Below are 18,443 nucleotides of genomic sequence, written 5' to 3'. Positions count from 1 at the left end.
GCATCCCTAGTGTAACTATGGTAACCCTGGACACTCAATAAAAATCAATAATCAGATACGTACGTACAATATATTCAACTTTCGCTGAGTTCATACATAGTAGGTAACTATTTACGAGTTTTAATAAAATATATTTATTTGTTTTTTTATAAAACAAAATGTCAACAACGACATCGTTGGACATCGATGAAATGAGTAAGTTATGAAAATCATTAATTTGTAAAATAAAATATTAGGTACTTTACATTTTTAAGTTTTTTAACTTTATTTTATAGTCATATATATATATATATATATATATATGTATAAGTATTTTAATATCTAAATAAATATAATAGGTTTCAAACTTCAAATATTAATAACTGAGTGTTTTTCACCAAATGTTTCCAAAAAAAAAATTAAATATAATAATGATTTACCAATAATATTCTCGCCTACTTTTTAAAGTGAATAATTCCAGAAGGTATTTAAAATCTGATTTAGAATTTTGAAATATAACTACATAAAAATCGTGTTTTTAAATTTTTCTAATTTTTTATTGCTTAAGGAACATATTGCTTTGGATTTACAAACTTCTGTTTTTCAAATTAGAATTCATCTTTTCTATTGTAAATTATTTTGCGGATATTTTTTCTAATAATCTTGTATCAAAATAAAAATTCAAACGCTTAGCTTTTTAGTTATCTAACTATTTGTACTAAGGATAATCAGTTCATGATAGGGGCTTAGAAATTAAAGTGCTATGTGATTTTAAATTTTAGTACATAGATATTGATAATCTATAAATATTAAGTTTTAAAAGTGACCCAACTATATATTATATAGTAAATATTAGATCCAATATACTTTTGTAAACCATTTTTAAGGTCTATATTAGACATTAATAAAAACATTTTGATAACTCAGAAAATACTAGTTTGAATTTTGATTTAGGTATATCAATATTTAAAAAAAATTTAACTACCTAATAATTAAGGTACAGTAAAAAGGGGATTTTCACTTGAAAAATAGAAGTTTGTAATGCCATCACAAACTAACACTCTTTTCATAATTAGTATATAAAAACCTGAAAATTTGATCTTTAGTTAGAGATATAGGAACTGAGATCCCAAAAATTAGAATTTGAATAAATTGATTATTGAAGAATAAAAGGGGTTGGTATGATGCTTTACTATTCACTCAGATATCTATACTATAATTACTCATTATATACATAATAAATGTACTAATAAAAGTCATAGAATAAAATCATTTAACTAAGATATAAAATTGTATGATATAGGTAGTATAAGTATTAGATAATACGATACGTATATGTACCTACAAGCACTAGCTATACCTAACTACACATTTTTATGTGTTTTATGTATCCATTTTTTAAGATCCATTAATATCACACAATTTCTATGTCTGTAATTTTTAGTGAAGAAAGCATCACAGCTACTGAATATATTTATCAATATTACGTTTGTAATTAAATTTATTGTTAATAAATAATAAATAATCACTAAACATTTTAAAATAATTAATCTTGAAAAATAAAATAAAGTAGCACTAGTAGCAGGTGGTAATACAACAAGTAATAAATATTTTATTAGTATATAAGTACCTATAGGTAGGTATCTACAAATTAATATGTTAGAATTATACTTACCAAATTATGTAGGAAATAGACCAAAAAATTATTTATAATTTTAAATGCTTAGTTTTAACTTATTAGTATACATTCATTTTATTAACCCTTTGGCTTTATAATCTATTGTACATGCATTATTGGAGCTATCAGCTATGATCTATAAAATATCTTGGATCTGTTTTTATTTTGTATACCTATTACCCATAGTTTATATATAATAAATTAATATTATGTCAATTTATTATTATCACACATTTTATATATAATGTATGAAATAAAATATATAATATAATACTATAATAACAATATAATATAGTAATATAGTCATGGGCGCCCTAAGTAAAATTTTAGGGGGGGGGGGTTAAAATAAAAAATTCTCAAATGTAAAGATAATAATTATATTATGGTAATATTTATTGAGTTACAAGTTTTTAATATTTTTTGTCCAGGGGGGAGAAGTGACCCCCCTTGCCCCTCCCAATGGGCGCCCATGAATATAGTATAAACTATTAATTAGGTAGGTAACTGATAACTTGCTCAAGAAGTTTTACATAAAATAGTGTGAGTATAGTATATTATGACTAAATTTTAAACAAAATTAAGTACCAACCTACTTAGCACTTTATTATTTTATAAATAAATATGTATGGTTTCCATCCTGTGAAAATTCTAATGTACTTTTTGGTAAATTATCGAAACTCATTAGTTTTTATAAAATGTATACAGGATTGCACCATGTATATGAAATACTTATAATAAATACGCATCAACTTCAAGTCAACAAAATAGTATTCACAAGCATAATAAAATGGATTTACATGAACAAATTTGTATTAGTTATGAATGTATCATAAGTATGGTTTCAATACTGTGGAAAATCTAATGTAATTTTTGCTAAATTACCAAAACTCATTAGTTTTCATTAAAATTTATACAGAATTGAATCATAGATATGAGATATTTGTAATAAATAAACATCAACTTCAAGTCAACAAAATAGTATTCATAAGTGTTTCATTGATAGAAAAAGTTGTAAAACTATAAATATGTTATATTTGTAACTAATAATTTTTTGAGCATAAAATATAAGTAGGCACAATAAATAATCATAACTATCATTTTCACATTGTATTATATTATTATTTTTATTTATTTTTTGTTATGTTTTATATATAACCAACTATCAATGTATTATAATAATATATATATATATCAATTCTTATTATCTTTAATATGATATTATAATTATGTACAACAGAAAACAATATAATATAGAAATATAATATCTACTATTAACTAGGTAAGTAACTGATAACTTGCACAAAGAAGTTTTTCATGAAATAAATTACTTAATACATCATAACATAAAATAGTGTGAGTATCTTATGATTAAATTTTAAACAAAATTGAGTATCTACTTACCAAGCACTTTATTATTTTATAAATAAATATAGAAATTATATACTATACAATAACAGTATACCACATCACATTGATTTCTGTGTAAACCAAATTGGTGCATAACATACATCGTGCACTCGAGCATGTAATTATTGAAAAACATACAATGTGTATATAAAGGGTGAATAGTATCTATTAATAGTTTAATAATTATCTTTAAAATGTAACATCATTTTCATGTAGATCAAATTTTTTTAGATATTAAATATTTGCCTAGTTTACTTAATATTTATACATATTGTACCACATAATATGTCAATATTATTATTTTCGTTCTTAGGTGCTGAAGAGAAAATCGAACAAATAAAAATTTTGCGAGATTTAATTCGCCAGAAAGAAAAGTCTGGAGATGGATGTACCTCAGAGTTTCAAAAGAACGGCAAAAAAAAGAATCTTATCAGTGCCACAGTAATGTCAGCTGTATTAGTTACTAGTTTCGTTTTAATTCTGGCAATGGCATTATATTCATTTCGAACTCTATACCTTGCCATACAAAAAAAATTTCCTGCCCAACACACAGAGTTGTAATAATGAACACAAGACCATTAAAAATGTATCAATTTTAACTTCAACATTTATTTTAACATAATATGTAGAACGTAGGTACCTAGTTTTAAATTTTATTATTATCATAAGTCAATACAGGTTATCAAAAAAAAAAAAAAAATTACAATAATTAAAAAAAATATCCAATGCCATTGTATAATTTATCTTTGAGACTTTTAAGCTTTAAATTAAATTAATACTTATTTATTTCCAGATTTTATTAATTTTTTTAATACTGTCATATTTTCTGAAACCACAGCTTGTCGATAAGAAGTTATTGTATCATTTGTATAATATTATGTTCTGTTATTGTCCACTAAAATAACAAAACAAAATTCTACTAATTTTATAACTTTTAATTTGACTTATTATTATTATATTTGAAAATATTATAACCATTTTAGTTAATAGTAATTTTTAAATATATAGGTAGGTATATAGTATATACTAAAAGACTATACAAATAAACATCAATTATAAGAATAAACAAACCAAAATATTGTACAATTAATTTAATAATTTTATAATAAAGATTTCATGGATTCTTGTTTGTCGTAAATTTAATTTTTAAAGCTGTTCAAATGCAGTTATAACGAGTGTTTAATTTGCAAAATAATAATAAAAACTGTGTATATTCGAATATAATTTTCATTTAAAACAAGGATTTTAAGCCATTAAATAATTTCAGTTGGACATATTATGTATTAAATAATAACAACTTTCCTAGTCATTTAATACTGATTCTAATGGTACAAGTTACAAATGTCTGAGATGAAAATTAAATTAATTATTGACAATATTAAATTAACAGAGAATTAGCGTACACTAATATGTTATGAAATAAGTTTATTTAGTTTTATAAATGTTTCATAGTGCAATATTATGTAAAAACTAATTATAGTTAGTATATAGGTATATATGAACTTTAAATATATCTTTAACTCATTATTTTTGATTATTTTCTTGTAATACCTACAAATATACCTATACTATATAATAAAATATAAAAAACGTTCTTTATTTTATTACCCACTGTAAGTATTTCGAACACATGAAATAGTCGTAATATAGTACAGTATATTATTATATTTTTATAGAAGATATCTGGTACCTATACGGTTATAGGTATAGGTGTAGACCGTGTAGTTGAAAAATGTATGTTTACTAATGAGTAGGTATAAACTATACATGTATGATATATCTAATAAAAGTTAACTAAAATACAATACAAAAAATATATTTATTTTATAGTGTTACAATACATGTATTATGCACAACTAGATATTTGTAATAATAAATATAATACATATAGGAACAAAAGAAGAATAAAAAATAATATATAATGAATTAAATATTATATCTATACGTAGATTAATATTATTTTAATTTGTACTTCGTTGATTTTTGTAAAAGGAATTATATAATAGTAGTTATAACTTGTACCTAAGTTGTAATAGTAACTATAAGTAATGGCTGTCATTTTGTTAGCAGTTAATAAAGTATGGTAAGGTATTATAATGTATTAATGTATATTACCATCATTATTATGGTGTTACAGTGGTGGCACCGGAAATGAGTGTTTTGTGTTGCCGTTTTCGACAACGATCAAATAATATTATTCGCACAAAAAAAAATGGCGCCATCACTGTAAGCATTAACTGATGTATCTATCTTCTCATTTGTATAAAAACTTAATTATATAAAAAACGACATTCTTTTTTATTTATACCTATAGATTATGCGTAGTGATTAAATTATTTGTTGTACTGAAAACTACTTTTGATTGTTCTGGGACGATTGTGATGGTAGCTGCGGTGGTGGCATTAGGTTGCGATGTACACCAAATGAAAAACGTTACACATCATGGTGATGATATTACAAATTGCCATGGCCATGTGCACCTTCCGAAAAGTTCGATGTAAAGCCATGTAATGGGGACAGTTGAGCAACGGACCTAGATCTTGGCGCCCAACTTCGTGACCAATGCCCGCCGACTTCTCTATAGCCATCTTGACGGTTATAAGTCTTAACATCGGCGGTACCACATACAGACGGATGCTAAGTTCCACCAAGAAGCATAGACTCAGTGCACATAACTGTCCAGGAAAATATGCAAACACACTATATTATTATCAATATTAAAATAATGATTATTGTAAAGGTACAAACAATGCAGTGAGGATACACTTATAATTAAGGCTGGGATTTTAATGCCCTAAAAAATCTTAAAAAATGCCCTTAAAAAAATGCAAAAATGACTTAAAAAACTCAAAAATTGCTATATAAAAATGCATTTCTGGCTAATGACCTTGTTGTAGAAGCCGTAATAATAATAATAAAAAAAATGCATTTATATTTATTATAACTTATCAAAAAAATTTAAAAAAAATTGTAGAATTAATTTTTTGTTATTGTACGTTGTTACTTGTTTTGTTTTGTTGTATTTCTGTTTTCTTAATCATTCATTATAAAATAATAATTAAAAAAAAATTATTTAATATTTTAACTTGTTTTTGCTAGTACATAATATTAGCCAATAGGTAAATAACAGCGATAATTTAAGCGGAAAGTCCTAGCTATGATAAAATTGTTATCGACGATAATCGATTTTCGTGCTATATTATTTATAAATCGTACCGTGGCGCGTCGGCAGTTTGCTGAAAATATCTTGTTAATCGCAACAATGTTCGTTTATTTTATGAACAAATTGTGAAAAATGCTCTAAAAACTAAGAAAATGCCCTAAAATCTTCAAAAATGCCTTAAAAATGCATATAAGGTTAATGTTGACAAAAAATACAAAAAGATGCAAAATAAAAATTACTTCAAATTAATCAGCATCGCCCAAAACACATTTTATACTTACGGTATAACGTTTTGAAACGCTAGAAAAAAAGATGCATTTGCATCAAAATCCCAGCCCTACTTAAAATAGTTAAATCAACTAATAAATCATAGGTACATCGAATCGAGTTGTTTTTCATATAGGTATCTGATTTTATGATGGTTAAACATAAATAGCAAAAGATTTCAATATTTCTAAGAGGGAGGTATTCTTCAAAAAGGGGGACGGTTTCTCGAAACTTTTTCGTTATAGTTATTCACCATAATATATAATATGGAGATACGTATTATTGTAGGGATGTCCATTTATTATCATTTATTATATGTCCTATTGTTATGTATGTGTATTGTATTGTGATTAATAAAAATAAAAAGGCATACAAGACATTTTTTTATATATATACATTTAATTCAACTAGATATGTTTTTATATTTATTATATTTTGAATTTTTTTCTTTTATGCGCTCACCGGGCAATTATTAATGATTTATCATTTCGGTCTATATATAAACACGATTGCATTTTCGAGAAACAGTAAGCTTTCGAACTCAGACTACTCAAACTAAATATTAACGTCCATGTCATACAGGTTATTAATTAAAATATTAATATAAAGACATCTAGGTAAGTTTTTGTGTGACTACGGATTTTGAATTATGTTTATCCTATGTTATTTATACGCATGTATATAATATGGGATATATTATATACACATATTTTTATACATAGAGTGAAATCTATAAATACCGAATATTCTCAGTCGTCAAAATAATGTCCACTATTTAAAGGAGAATAGTGAAAAATGAACAATATAAAAATATATCAAAAAAATTATACGCATAATATGCGTATATTAATTATACTATTTATATATATGAATATTGAATATACTTATATGTATATAATTTATACCGTACAATGTAAGTAGGTACGCGATTATACCATAATTATATAAATCAGGAACTTAAGTATTTTTCAGTAATACTATTATTATTATTATTGATAAATTGTGTATACCTGTAAATACGTGTGTATATCCCACACATTGTCTGAAACGCAAATCTTTCCGAATTGGATTAGAATAAATGCGTTTAGCCAACTGCTCGTGGTGTAATATTTTGGAAACAGCACCTTTTGGACATCGGCAAAAGCATGTCTTGATAACTTATAATACAAACATACTCCTGAGAAAACGAAAACATATGAATAAATAAATAACCTCAGTCTCTGCTAGTAGTTATATAGAGAGTACTTATATGCGACTATATAATATAATATTGGCAACTTGATAAAATGATCTATTTTATTCACCTGAAATGAATGTCATCCATATATGTGCGCCGAAGTGTGTGCAGAAAGCTGCCAAATGAATAATATTAACCAATTTTCTTGGTTTGACTCTTTCACCTATCCTTGACGATTTATTGATATCACCTGCAGTCAACATCGTAACAGCGACCAGAATAACGGCCAACGCCATAAATATATGTGCTGTTTGTACGAAGAACAATATCCTAAAAAATAAAAGCAATCATTATTATAATTAACTACAGCAAATTCGGGAATATAAATTATTATCAATGGCGACTCATGTGCTTTGAAAGCGGGAGGGCGATATAAAATTGCTTATTTATAGAAAGTATCGAACACAAATAATATTAATGATAGTTAATTAATTAAATCCGTTTAATACATATAAATTAATTTATATATATATATATTTATGTATATTATTTGGTTATGTTACAACCGCACAAAGTAAATAATAAACACACTCAAGTTCGAAATCCGTACACACATCGGCCGATTAAAATCATCGCCCCCGCCGCAGTATTATTATTGTGTTCTCCCTTCTTAGTTTTTGTATTCCGATCATCGTTATGATGAGCGACTTTTAACAATGCCCAAGCATCGCATTCGCTGCTCGCGTGTCCCGGAAAATTGTTATTGGTTATCGATAATGTTTTCATAATATTTATTAGTGTAAATATAGAAAACACAACTTTTATTTATAATAAAAATTTGAAATTTGATATTTAACTTATAAATTATTAATAAATTATAATTTTAGAAGGAGGGCGATCGCCCCATCGCCCCTATCTATACGAGCCGCCACTGTAAATTATTATAATGCGGTAGGTACCTATAGAAGATTTGTAACGTCAATAAGTATAAATGATACATTAGTAATTATATAATACATTAATCATATATATTGTGTAATTTTATTTTAATTTTATATTTTTTTCGCATGCCATTAGTTTCCGTCTGCCCGTTGCCTGTGTACATACAACTGTAATGTGTAATAATATTACTTATTGCACAGGTTTAACGTAAAAATATCCAAGAAAATTAAACGCACGATGTTTTTATACTTACGTATATTACTTAACTGTTTATTTTTATCCAAAGCCATCATTTAGGATTAATGATTATAGGTAAAGGTTGGTTTCTTAAAAAAAAAAAATGGTATTCGTTTAGAAATAGCCTTAACCTATATAGACTTACCTATACAGGTATTTCAAAAGTTTTTTTTCTGTGTACCTACACTTTATAAGCTGCAATATAATATACTATAATAAGCTACTTTAAGTTTTTACCTATATTCCTTTTATATAACAATACGAATTGAATAAACCTAATAGATATTTTGAAGGTAAATGTTTATTCAATATTTAATACGAGAAGTGTCATTTTTATGACATAATCATTACATTTAAACGCTGTTATTAGGTATTAACAATAATTTGTACGTCATTGCATTAATTATCCGATTAATTATAAAACAGTAATAGTTTTTTAGTTTAGCAATATTTTGTTGTTAAGTATATTGACAGCATTACGTATATTAAGGACCTGTCAATTTTGATGATCACGGAATTAGATGGTAAATACTCACGCTTGAAATTTTATTAATTATAATATTATAATATTAATATTATTTATTTTTATAATTTTTTTGTCCTTAACTACGAAAGTTAAATGAAAACTACTGCACGTATATTTTTAAAACAGTACTGGGTGGTATTGACTGAATATTATAGGTAAATTATAAAATACCACAAGATTAAAATGAAATACAACTATAATAACAATTTTATTTTTCGCAATCAATGACAACCTTATTTGAAAAATAAATATTCATTTTCCACGAGTCGCACCAAATCTCCACGTAAGCTATTCTTTAAAATGCAAAATTAAAAAAATGGACTTCAAAATGTACGACATCAGCGGATAATAAACTACTTATGTGCCAAATTTCAGAACTATGAGTGCCATATAGACTTGGCTGTGGACCGCTCACACGAACAAACACACTGCATTCTATTAATATTAGTGGCGAATGCTGACTTCGAAGTTTTTAAATACACGTTATATATATTATTGATGAAAATAATGTTTGTATTTAAACTTATTATGTTTATACCCTTGAACATGATGCAGCGCATGCTGAGCATGCACGGAAAATTCGCCTCTGATTAATATAGAAAATAATATGCTCACTTGAAAATTGGATTTTCTTGCAACCCTTCGTAGAATAATGCGCACTTGTTGACGACGTATCGGGTGAAGGCGGTCAGCGTGTTGCCGGGTTTTTCATGATGGTCAGTCAGCGGTTGTGTCGTCTCCTCTTCCTTGACCAAATCCTTGCTGGCGGCTGCATCAGCCATCGTCGGCAACTTGAACAAATGATGTGGATGACCGTATCCGCGTTTCGATTTGCTATAGGCTGTTTTACTCATTGTGGTGTATGGAAAAACGACTTTATAGAATAAAGTGCTTGAAAAACTAGGTCAGTTGTGGTGTGGAACAGTAAGGTAAACTCGACTTGGTGTATTATACACGTAAACAGTGACTGTGGATGTGTATCGAACACGATCGTTGTTAGCAATGAAAAGCAGTGTACATACACATGACCCGTCTTGTATTATAAAGGCGGCGGCGAAATGGCCTACGTGACCAATGCGATATAAAAGCGACGTTTACACACTATCGCATTTTATCGTTCGACAATAATACTATATTGCACTAACACAATACTCCGAGTGACCGCGAACGCCCCCTTGGCTGACAAGATAAATGGCGTCTCGTTTTGAGGGTACTGCGTCGTAGTATAATAATAATAATAATAATATAATAATAATAATAACAACAACAATAACAATAACAATGTCCAGTAAAAATTTGGTACAATATTTTCTCCGAATACTTTAAAACCATACAACCGAAAGGAGGTGGCCAACAATTTGTTATATTCATCCCATGCCAGTGCTACCAGAAATATTGTAATACATACACGCTATACCATGATTTTTGTTAAGTAAAGTTTTAAATAAAATGGGAATCTTTAGGAATAATAACTCAATATTTTTAACTTTAAAAAATCCAATGAGCCTACTAAGTTTCATTTAATATGTTAGGTATAACAGTTTTGAAACTTGAAAAATAGTGGTTTTACTAAGGCCCTATAGCCACATAGAGAAGTTTTAACCGGGTAAACACGCGTTTTCAATGCGCGTCAAAAATGTTAGATGAAAATGCACTCTAAGTAGGTATATAATAGAGCGTGTCAAAACTACTCTAGTGTGGCTCGATCCTAAAGTACTAATTAAATTATTAATCGCATTTTAAGAATTTGAGTATTTTTCTTCTTGGGAAAATATGTCTGTAAATATTTTAATAATAAGACTTTATTTTTTAAACTTATAATTTTGTAATTAGAACCACTCATATTATTTACTACTGATTATTTATAAATATAAATTAAAAGGTATTAATAATATTAAATTGTTAAATATTGTTTAAAGTTATCATTGTCTACTAATTTTCGTAGATAATATAATACAATTATTGAATGTATGACAGTGTACACTGTACGTGTTATGAAGAACACTGCAAATAAACCGATTATTTTCCTATTAATGTAACAAATGTGTTATTTTTTGGACATAATCAGTTGATTTTACATTTAACCATTACTAACGTCTACAAAGATTAGAACCTTTTTTTTTGGTTCAATATTGGTTTTGAAGTACAAGCAATTATTAAAAAATGTAATAATAATACGACCGGAATCGAAACATTAAATACTGTTTCTTCAAATTCATTACATTATATAAACACAATGTCATTAATTATATGTCTTCTATAATATACGTTTTATAGTTGATCACTGCAGTTATTTTTGTAAAATTAAAATAATAATTATATTTATTTACCGCTTATATGCTTTAGGTCGTTAGTCTGTTTGTCCAATAATTTTTATATATTATACAATATATAATAATATGATTTGATTATATTGTTTATATAAATTATATGCCAGTATATCTATAAAAAAATATACTAATTAATATCTGTTATAAGTTATGTTCAGTTTCATGTTAAGTACAGTTCATAAATCACAAGTAATTTATTTATTGTAATTTGTATAATAAAAATAATAATAATATACATTGACATTATATTATAATGTATAGGTATATTATCAGGGGTGAAGAACAGGAGAACCTATGGCACGCGTGTCAGAATTAGTGGCAAAAGTGTCAAAAATTGATCAAATTTCAATTGTACGCCAAATAATATACATGATAGCATGCTTTTTCTTTAGTCTTACACTTACCTAGTAAAAAGTTATTTTTGTCACGCGAGTATATTTCAAAAAATATCATTTCAAATTTTGTTAATGTTATTAACATATTGTCCATTATGTATATTACTGGAGTAACTGTGTAAAAATTAGTAGGAGTGAATAATTTATAATTTATGTAATAATTATACTTATTATAATTATTATATATATACGATACCAAAACGCGATTATTAGTTTTATTTTGTTACAGACAAATAAAAGTATAATTAATTATCATTTAATATTCACTGTGATTATGAAAATAGTATAATATTAAAATTTATAACATTGAAAAAGTAAGCTGGACCTTGTACACAAATCGTACATAGGAACTATAAATTAACCGAGATAATTGTTTTATGGGCTAGTCAATAATAATATTAATAAAAATGTTTGAAATAGATATGAATAATAAACTATAGTACCTACTATAATATGTATTAAAACAACAATATTTTTAAACCAGTTTGTTTGCATAATATCCGTAGTATTGTCATTTACAAATTTAATATTATTACATTAGGCGAGTATTCCATGCAAGCTAATTGTTAGTAGGGTACCTAAGAGGAGATGCTTAAAGTTTTTTTTTCGACAAACATAACCTTTTGAGGATATAATATTATCGTGGGAGAAACGAGTGTATAATATTATGGTTCCGAATTGAATATAATAACATTTTATTTTATACTAGTATTATGTATCATCGCACATCACATATATACAGGTATAGATAAAAATAATATGTAATATAAAAACGTGATGGTAAGTACGTTTCTTTTGTTATGTTGTGGCCTGTCGGTTGATCATTTTTCTCGATCGAAACCCGAGTTTAAGCACCTGTCCTTAATCGAGGATCCGTTTATATAGATGAAAATTTCGACGCATCGATTTCGAACATCGAACCGTTCGTTTTTATTTCTTCGCATTTTTATACACACGCACAAATGTACATCATAGGGGAGTGGTTTGCCACAATGGTCAATTTCCTTCACTCCCTCTACCGTATAAAAGGGCTGGGTATAGTTTGCGCCACACGATTCATCAGGACCTTGAATTATGACATTAATCGTGTCCACCACACGACGAAATATAAAGTGAACGTAACCATAAAAACTCTTTTAAAAAATCACGAGTGTTACTACAGCATTCGTCTTTCAATTATCATCGCAAATTGTACAATTGTAAAATTGTAAAATTGTAAAATTTATAAAAGGGCCATTTGTTACAAAAATTACATTTATTTCACTTAAAATAACAGTCAAATGTACGTTGTAAATTACAATTTATTATGTTAGGTGGCTCATAGCGTTAACTTCTAAAAAAAAGAAAAAGAAAAAAAAGGTTCTCAATCATGGTCCATATTAACCACAAATATTTTACGCATCAATAATTTAATCCTAGTATTTGCCGCATTGTATTGATATAATATACTGCTCCTTCTTTTTTTTAAATGTATTTTTTTAAAGTTCGAATTCATTAATAACTAATAAGTAAAACATATCATAATTTGTCGAACGATTTAACTATTTTCACAAACATTCCTTTAAGTTAACCAAAAGGCAAAAATATTATAGTAAAAAAAACCGTAGACAATTTAATTACCTATAAAAAAGAATTAGAAAATAAAAACGTAAAAAAGTAAATTTTCGTTTTTACGGAGTTCGACATTCGGCGTACTTAGATAGTCTTTAGATTATACGTACCTAATACAATGCATTTTAAGTTTTAAATTAATGATTGATAATATTTATTCATTAAAACCAATACAATTATAAACTTTCAAATGAAAGTCTAAAGAAAAAAATATAATATGTTGATGATATACTTAGGGTTGAAAAATAGCTGTGCGATGTCATTAATATATAGCTGATTAACATAATTTCCTATCCATACCCTAGTAAGGAACCACTATACAATCAAACATAATGCAATAGACAAATAAGACAATTCGTGATTATGTTAATAATATAATATATTTTTTTCATTTTTTGGCAATTATTAATATTTAACAATACTTTGGTTTTATGTTTCAAATAAGCGATGTTTTCAAGAAGTTGAAATAATGATAACTTATACATACCTACTAATATACTATAAATACATATCACTAATAAGAAGTTTAAAGGTTTTATATTTTAATAACAAAATTAATTAACAAGATTCACTTATCCATAAAAGATTGAATCATTTTTTTAACTATAAAAATGTTACTATATACTAAAAAAGTTTTCCACCCCGGCGGGGAATCGAACCCCGGTCTCATGCATGACAAGCGGGGTTGCTTCCCACTAAACTACCGAGGAGTGAACGATGATTTCGAATTAAATGCTTTTATATTCAATTTTATATTTTACAGCAATGATATATAATTATAGTAATAGTTTAGTGGAAAGTATCTCCACCGGTCATGCATGAGACCGGGGTTCGATTTTTTTTAGTAGGTATATGGTGACATTTTTATAGTTACAAAAATGATTCAATCTATTATGGATAAGTGAAAAGAAGACGTTAAGTGTTGTTAAGAGGACGTTATATCCCCATGTGTTGTCTCTGTTTTACTAACGTACATATTTTGCGGTGTTAGCTTTAATATTAGAGTAAATTTACATATTATCAAATTTAAAGGTGACAATTTTATCTAGGAAATGTCATATGCTTTTATTGATATTATTATTTTAAAGTTGTAATATTTTACTTAGCTATAACTCACTTTAAAATGATAATATCCATAAAAGTATATAACGTTTCCTAAATAATATTTTTATCTTTAAATTTAATCTAATATTAAAGCTAACATCACAAAATGTGTTCTGCTGAACGCAAATTTGCTATGATGTAGGTACGTTAACCTAACCTATCTTACAGCAGTCACAGCAGAGCGTTACCCACTTGCCTATGTTTTTCCCTCATAATTTTTTTATAATATTAAAATTGAATCCATTGTTGTTTGCATTGGAATAATTGAGTTACTAAATTCTTGTTTTATTTAAAACTAAAATTTAGTTTCATATGTGCTAATGTTATACACATGGGCGTAGTTTGGCATAATTATATGTGGGGGCTACATAGGACTAGAAAAATATACCATTCAAAAAACTCCTTTCGTTTAACTGGAATTAAAAAGAAAAAGAACATTTTCTAAAAATAAAAACAATTTATATTTGCCTTCTTCTTAACCTGGCATTTTATTATGCAATATAAAAAAAGATAAAACAATTAAAATTTAATTATTAAATCAAACATAGGCGTCTGTGTTTTTCTGAAAAAATATTAAGTACATTTTCAGATTCTATTTCATGTGATAAATCTCTTTCAATATGAAGTATTGACAAATTTGTAAACCTATCATTTGTCATTGTATTTCTAGTCCAATTCTTTATTCGCCTCATAACAGAAAATGAACGTTCACATGAGGCAGATGATATTGGTATAGTAAGTGCAGTTTGCAAAAGTTTATAAAAATTTGGAAAAATATTGTTGTCTACAACAGGTATGATGTCATCTATTTCATAATTTTCTTTATTGACCATATTTTTTAGGACTATCATTTCAGCCTTCAATCTTTCTGGACTTATGTTTAATATTTTCTAGAAAAAAAATTTAAAAAATAAATAAATAAATCTTAATATATAGTTTTAAACTTCTTAGGTTAGGTACCTCATACTTATTAACAAACTCAATACTTTCTTCATATTTTAATTGTATAAAATTGTCCACTCCTAAACCGATTTTTAGACTTTCTAATGAAAACCTATTTTTCATGCCATTTATTACACAGTCCATTATTTTAAAATAAGCATTAATTTTCCAATATTCAAAATTTGCTACATCGTTAGATATATTATCATATTTCATGATAGAAGAACAATCATCCGCTTCCCCAGTCTTAGAACTGACACAATAGTCACTTAAATGTATTGGCTCTTTCTTTTTACGCTTTGAACCTAAAAGTATAAATATTTGAATTTAAATTGATAAATAATAATTGAATACAGGAAAGTTTTTAAAATATACTTTTACAGATGTCTAATGAAATGTCCAAATTATCAGCAAATTCTTTTATATCTTTCCAAATTATTTTAAATTTATCAGAACAACGATCAGTTTCAAAAGTTTTTATTATACCATTTATTAAATTAACTGAATTTCCTAATGTAGCTTTTTTTGATTGAAGTTGAGTACTTAAAATATTTATTTTTGTAAGTATGTCTTGGAATAAAAATAAAAAGACTATAAATGTTCCCTTTTTCATCATACTTTGAATCCCTTTTAAAAAATTATTTACATGGTTACTTACTTAATTATTTTAATAATTAAAAGAATAAATTAGGTTAATTTACCTATTGCTTGTGCTACATCCATATCATTGTTATTGTAAATTTCTTCACTTAAAATTTTAAGAATGGCTGCATAATTGTCTTTAACAGACTTACAATTGTTGTATCTACATACCCAACGAGTATCACTTATTCGCATAATGGTTGATGCTTTTATGCCTATAATTTGTTGCATATCTTTTAGTTTTTTATTGTTTGAAGTCCGAGCAAAATAAACATATAGTGATTCAATTCCGTTAAAGAAAATGTTTGAATACTAAAAAGTATAATGTAATTATATAAGTACCTAAAGAACAATGAACAATTTTAATTATTTTTTTTAAATACCTCAATATTTTTACATAAATCTAGAACAACTAGATTCATTCTATGAGCCATACAGTGTGTATACATTGCAAATGGATGTTTTGATTGTATTTTAACATGTACACCATTTTTACAACCTGACATCACTCTAGCACCATCATAAGATTGTGCTATTATAGGTACATTATGCAAATTTAATTGACTAAGAAAATTTAAAATAGTTTCAGCAAGTGTTTGAGAATCTTGTTTCTCCGAAACATCTACAAATCCTAGAAATCTTTCAAATATATTTAGTCCTTTTACATATCTTACACATAAAGACATATATTCCAACTTATGGCATCTAAATATAAAAAAGAATTAGATCATATTTTAAACTTAGTCACAAATTAAATTTACCTTGCATCATCCACCATTATTGCAAAAAACCCTACTTCTTTAATTTGAGAGACAATACTTTTTTCTACAATATTACAACATATAGAAATTATTTCATTTTGTATGTCTGGACTTGTTAAATTAAATGATGTATTTAATTTTTTTTTAAATTCTACGTCAGTCTGAGCTCGTAACAAACAAGCTTCCTTAAAGTTACCTATGTCATCATTTATAAATAATGAATAATAATATTTATTTATCATTATCAATTTAAACTATTTCATTAAATAAAATACATATTATATATGATTGCTTAATTATTTATTTCATTAAAATTATCTAACTATAAAACTTAGGGAAAGATACCTTGATTCAATGAATTTTTTGCCTCATCGTGGCCTCTAAATGGAATTCCTTGACGTGAGAGGTATAAAATAATATCAATTATATGTTTTGCATACATTCGATTTTTTATAATTTCTTCTCTACATTGGGCTGATATTTGAGCAATCACACTTCCAGTAGATTTACTCTTAGTGTAACCTAACCAACTCTCCATGCACTTCAAATGCATTTTAGATTGTGCGTGGTAAGTTAATCTAGAATCTTTGCCACCAAGCTGCAAACGAATATTAAGTTGAAAATACTATTTGAATAGTTTATTTTAAATTTACCTTTTTCCAGTTACGAAATCCCGTTTCAACAAAAGTCGCGTCGCTATTAAAATTAGTATTGCCAGTACTGGTACTAAACATTCGACAAGAAAAGCAGAATACCGCATCTAGTTTAACACTATACTCTAGCCATGGATATGTATTATAGTAATTTGAAGAAAATGAACGGTTTTGCTTTCCATTTAATGTTTTGGGATAACTCTGTAAATTTAATATGAAATAGGTACACGAGAATTATTTTATTTCATCAAGTATTTTAGTATTTACATTTAGTATACGTTGAGTCGGTCCTGATTCCAAGTCCCCTAAATCTAACTGAAACGAATCACTTAATGTAATTCCAGAATGCTCAGGTTGAATATTATTAGGAGCATCCGGTTCTGGTATTGATGAATTATTAATATTTATTGGACTTGGATCATCCACTGCAAAGTCTTCGTTATCCCTAGTTGGTGTATTCTTGTCAGCTTTTTTCTTAATATTAAATATACTAAACATTTTGTTTAAAAAAACACAAGAGAAACGAGAAAAATGAAATAAAAAAAGTAAAATTAATTTAAAATGTTTGAAATATACTTTAAGAAAAATAAAAGAGACGTATGTGATTGCAGTACATGAGCAAACAACAA

At 26.5% G+C, this 18,443-nt stretch overlaps 2 protein-coding genes across 2 annotated transcripts; one reads left to right on the top strand and one right to left on the bottom strand.

The window, feature by feature from the left end:
- The first annotated feature begins 65 nt into the window (after positions 1–65).
- On the top strand, positions 66–3,918 carry LOC114131887 (uncharacterized). The gene is made up of 2 exons (XM_027997212.2): positions 66–195; positions 3,378–3,918. The coding sequence occupies exons 1-2, from the start codon at positions 159–161 to the stop codon at positions 3,623–3,625; spliced, it is 285 nt and encodes a 94-aa protein (XP_027853013.1). The 5' UTR covers positions 66–158; the 3' UTR covers positions 3,626–3,918.
- A 1,032-nt stretch (positions 3,919–4,950) lies between these two features.
- Positions 4,951–10,356, bottom strand: LOC114131885 (transmembrane protein 205-like). Its single transcript, XM_027997208.2, has 4 exons — positions 9,992–10,356; positions 7,799–8,001; positions 7,505–7,671; positions 4,951–5,739 (listed from the first exon to the last, which is right to left on the bottom strand). Exons 1-4 carry the CDS (start codon positions 10,228–10,230, stop codon positions 5,467–5,469), a joined length of 882 nt encoding a protein of 293 aa, XP_027853009.2. The 5' UTR covers positions 10,231–10,356; the 3' UTR covers positions 4,951–5,466.
- Between the last annotated feature and the right edge of the window lie 8,087 nt (positions 10,357–18,443).

Source organism: Aphis gossypii, chromosome X (genome assembly GCF_020184175.1).
Source record: "Aphis gossypii isolate Hap1 chromosome X, ASM2018417v2, whole genome shotgun sequence".
NCBI lineage: Eukaryota > Metazoa > Arthropoda > Insecta > Hemiptera > Aphididae > Aphis > Aphis gossypii.
This window is presented reverse-complemented; position numbering and strand designations above follow the sequence as displayed.

Excerpts from the sequence above, each read along its gene's own strand:
- LOC114131887 (XM_027997212.2), top strand. The coding sequence starts at position 159 with ATGTCAACAACGACATCGTTGGACATCGATGAAATGA. Across the intron at positions 196-3,377 it reads GTTGGACATCGATGAAATGA|GTGCTGAAGAGAAAATCGAA; the intron begins GTAAGTTATGAA and ends TTTCGTTCTTAG.
- LOC114131885 (XM_027997208.2), bottom strand. The coding sequence starts at position 10,230 with ATGAGTAAAACAGCCTATAGCAAATCGAAACGCGGATACGGTCATCCA. Across the intron at positions 8,002-9,991 it reads CAAGAAAATCCAATTTTCAA|GATATTGTTCTTCGTACAAA; the intron begins GTGAGCATATTA and ends TTTATTTTTTAG. Across the intron at positions 7,672-7,798 it reads ATGGATGACATTCATTTCAG|GAGTATGTTTGTATTATAAG; the intron begins GTGAATAAAATA and ends TCGTTTTCTCAG.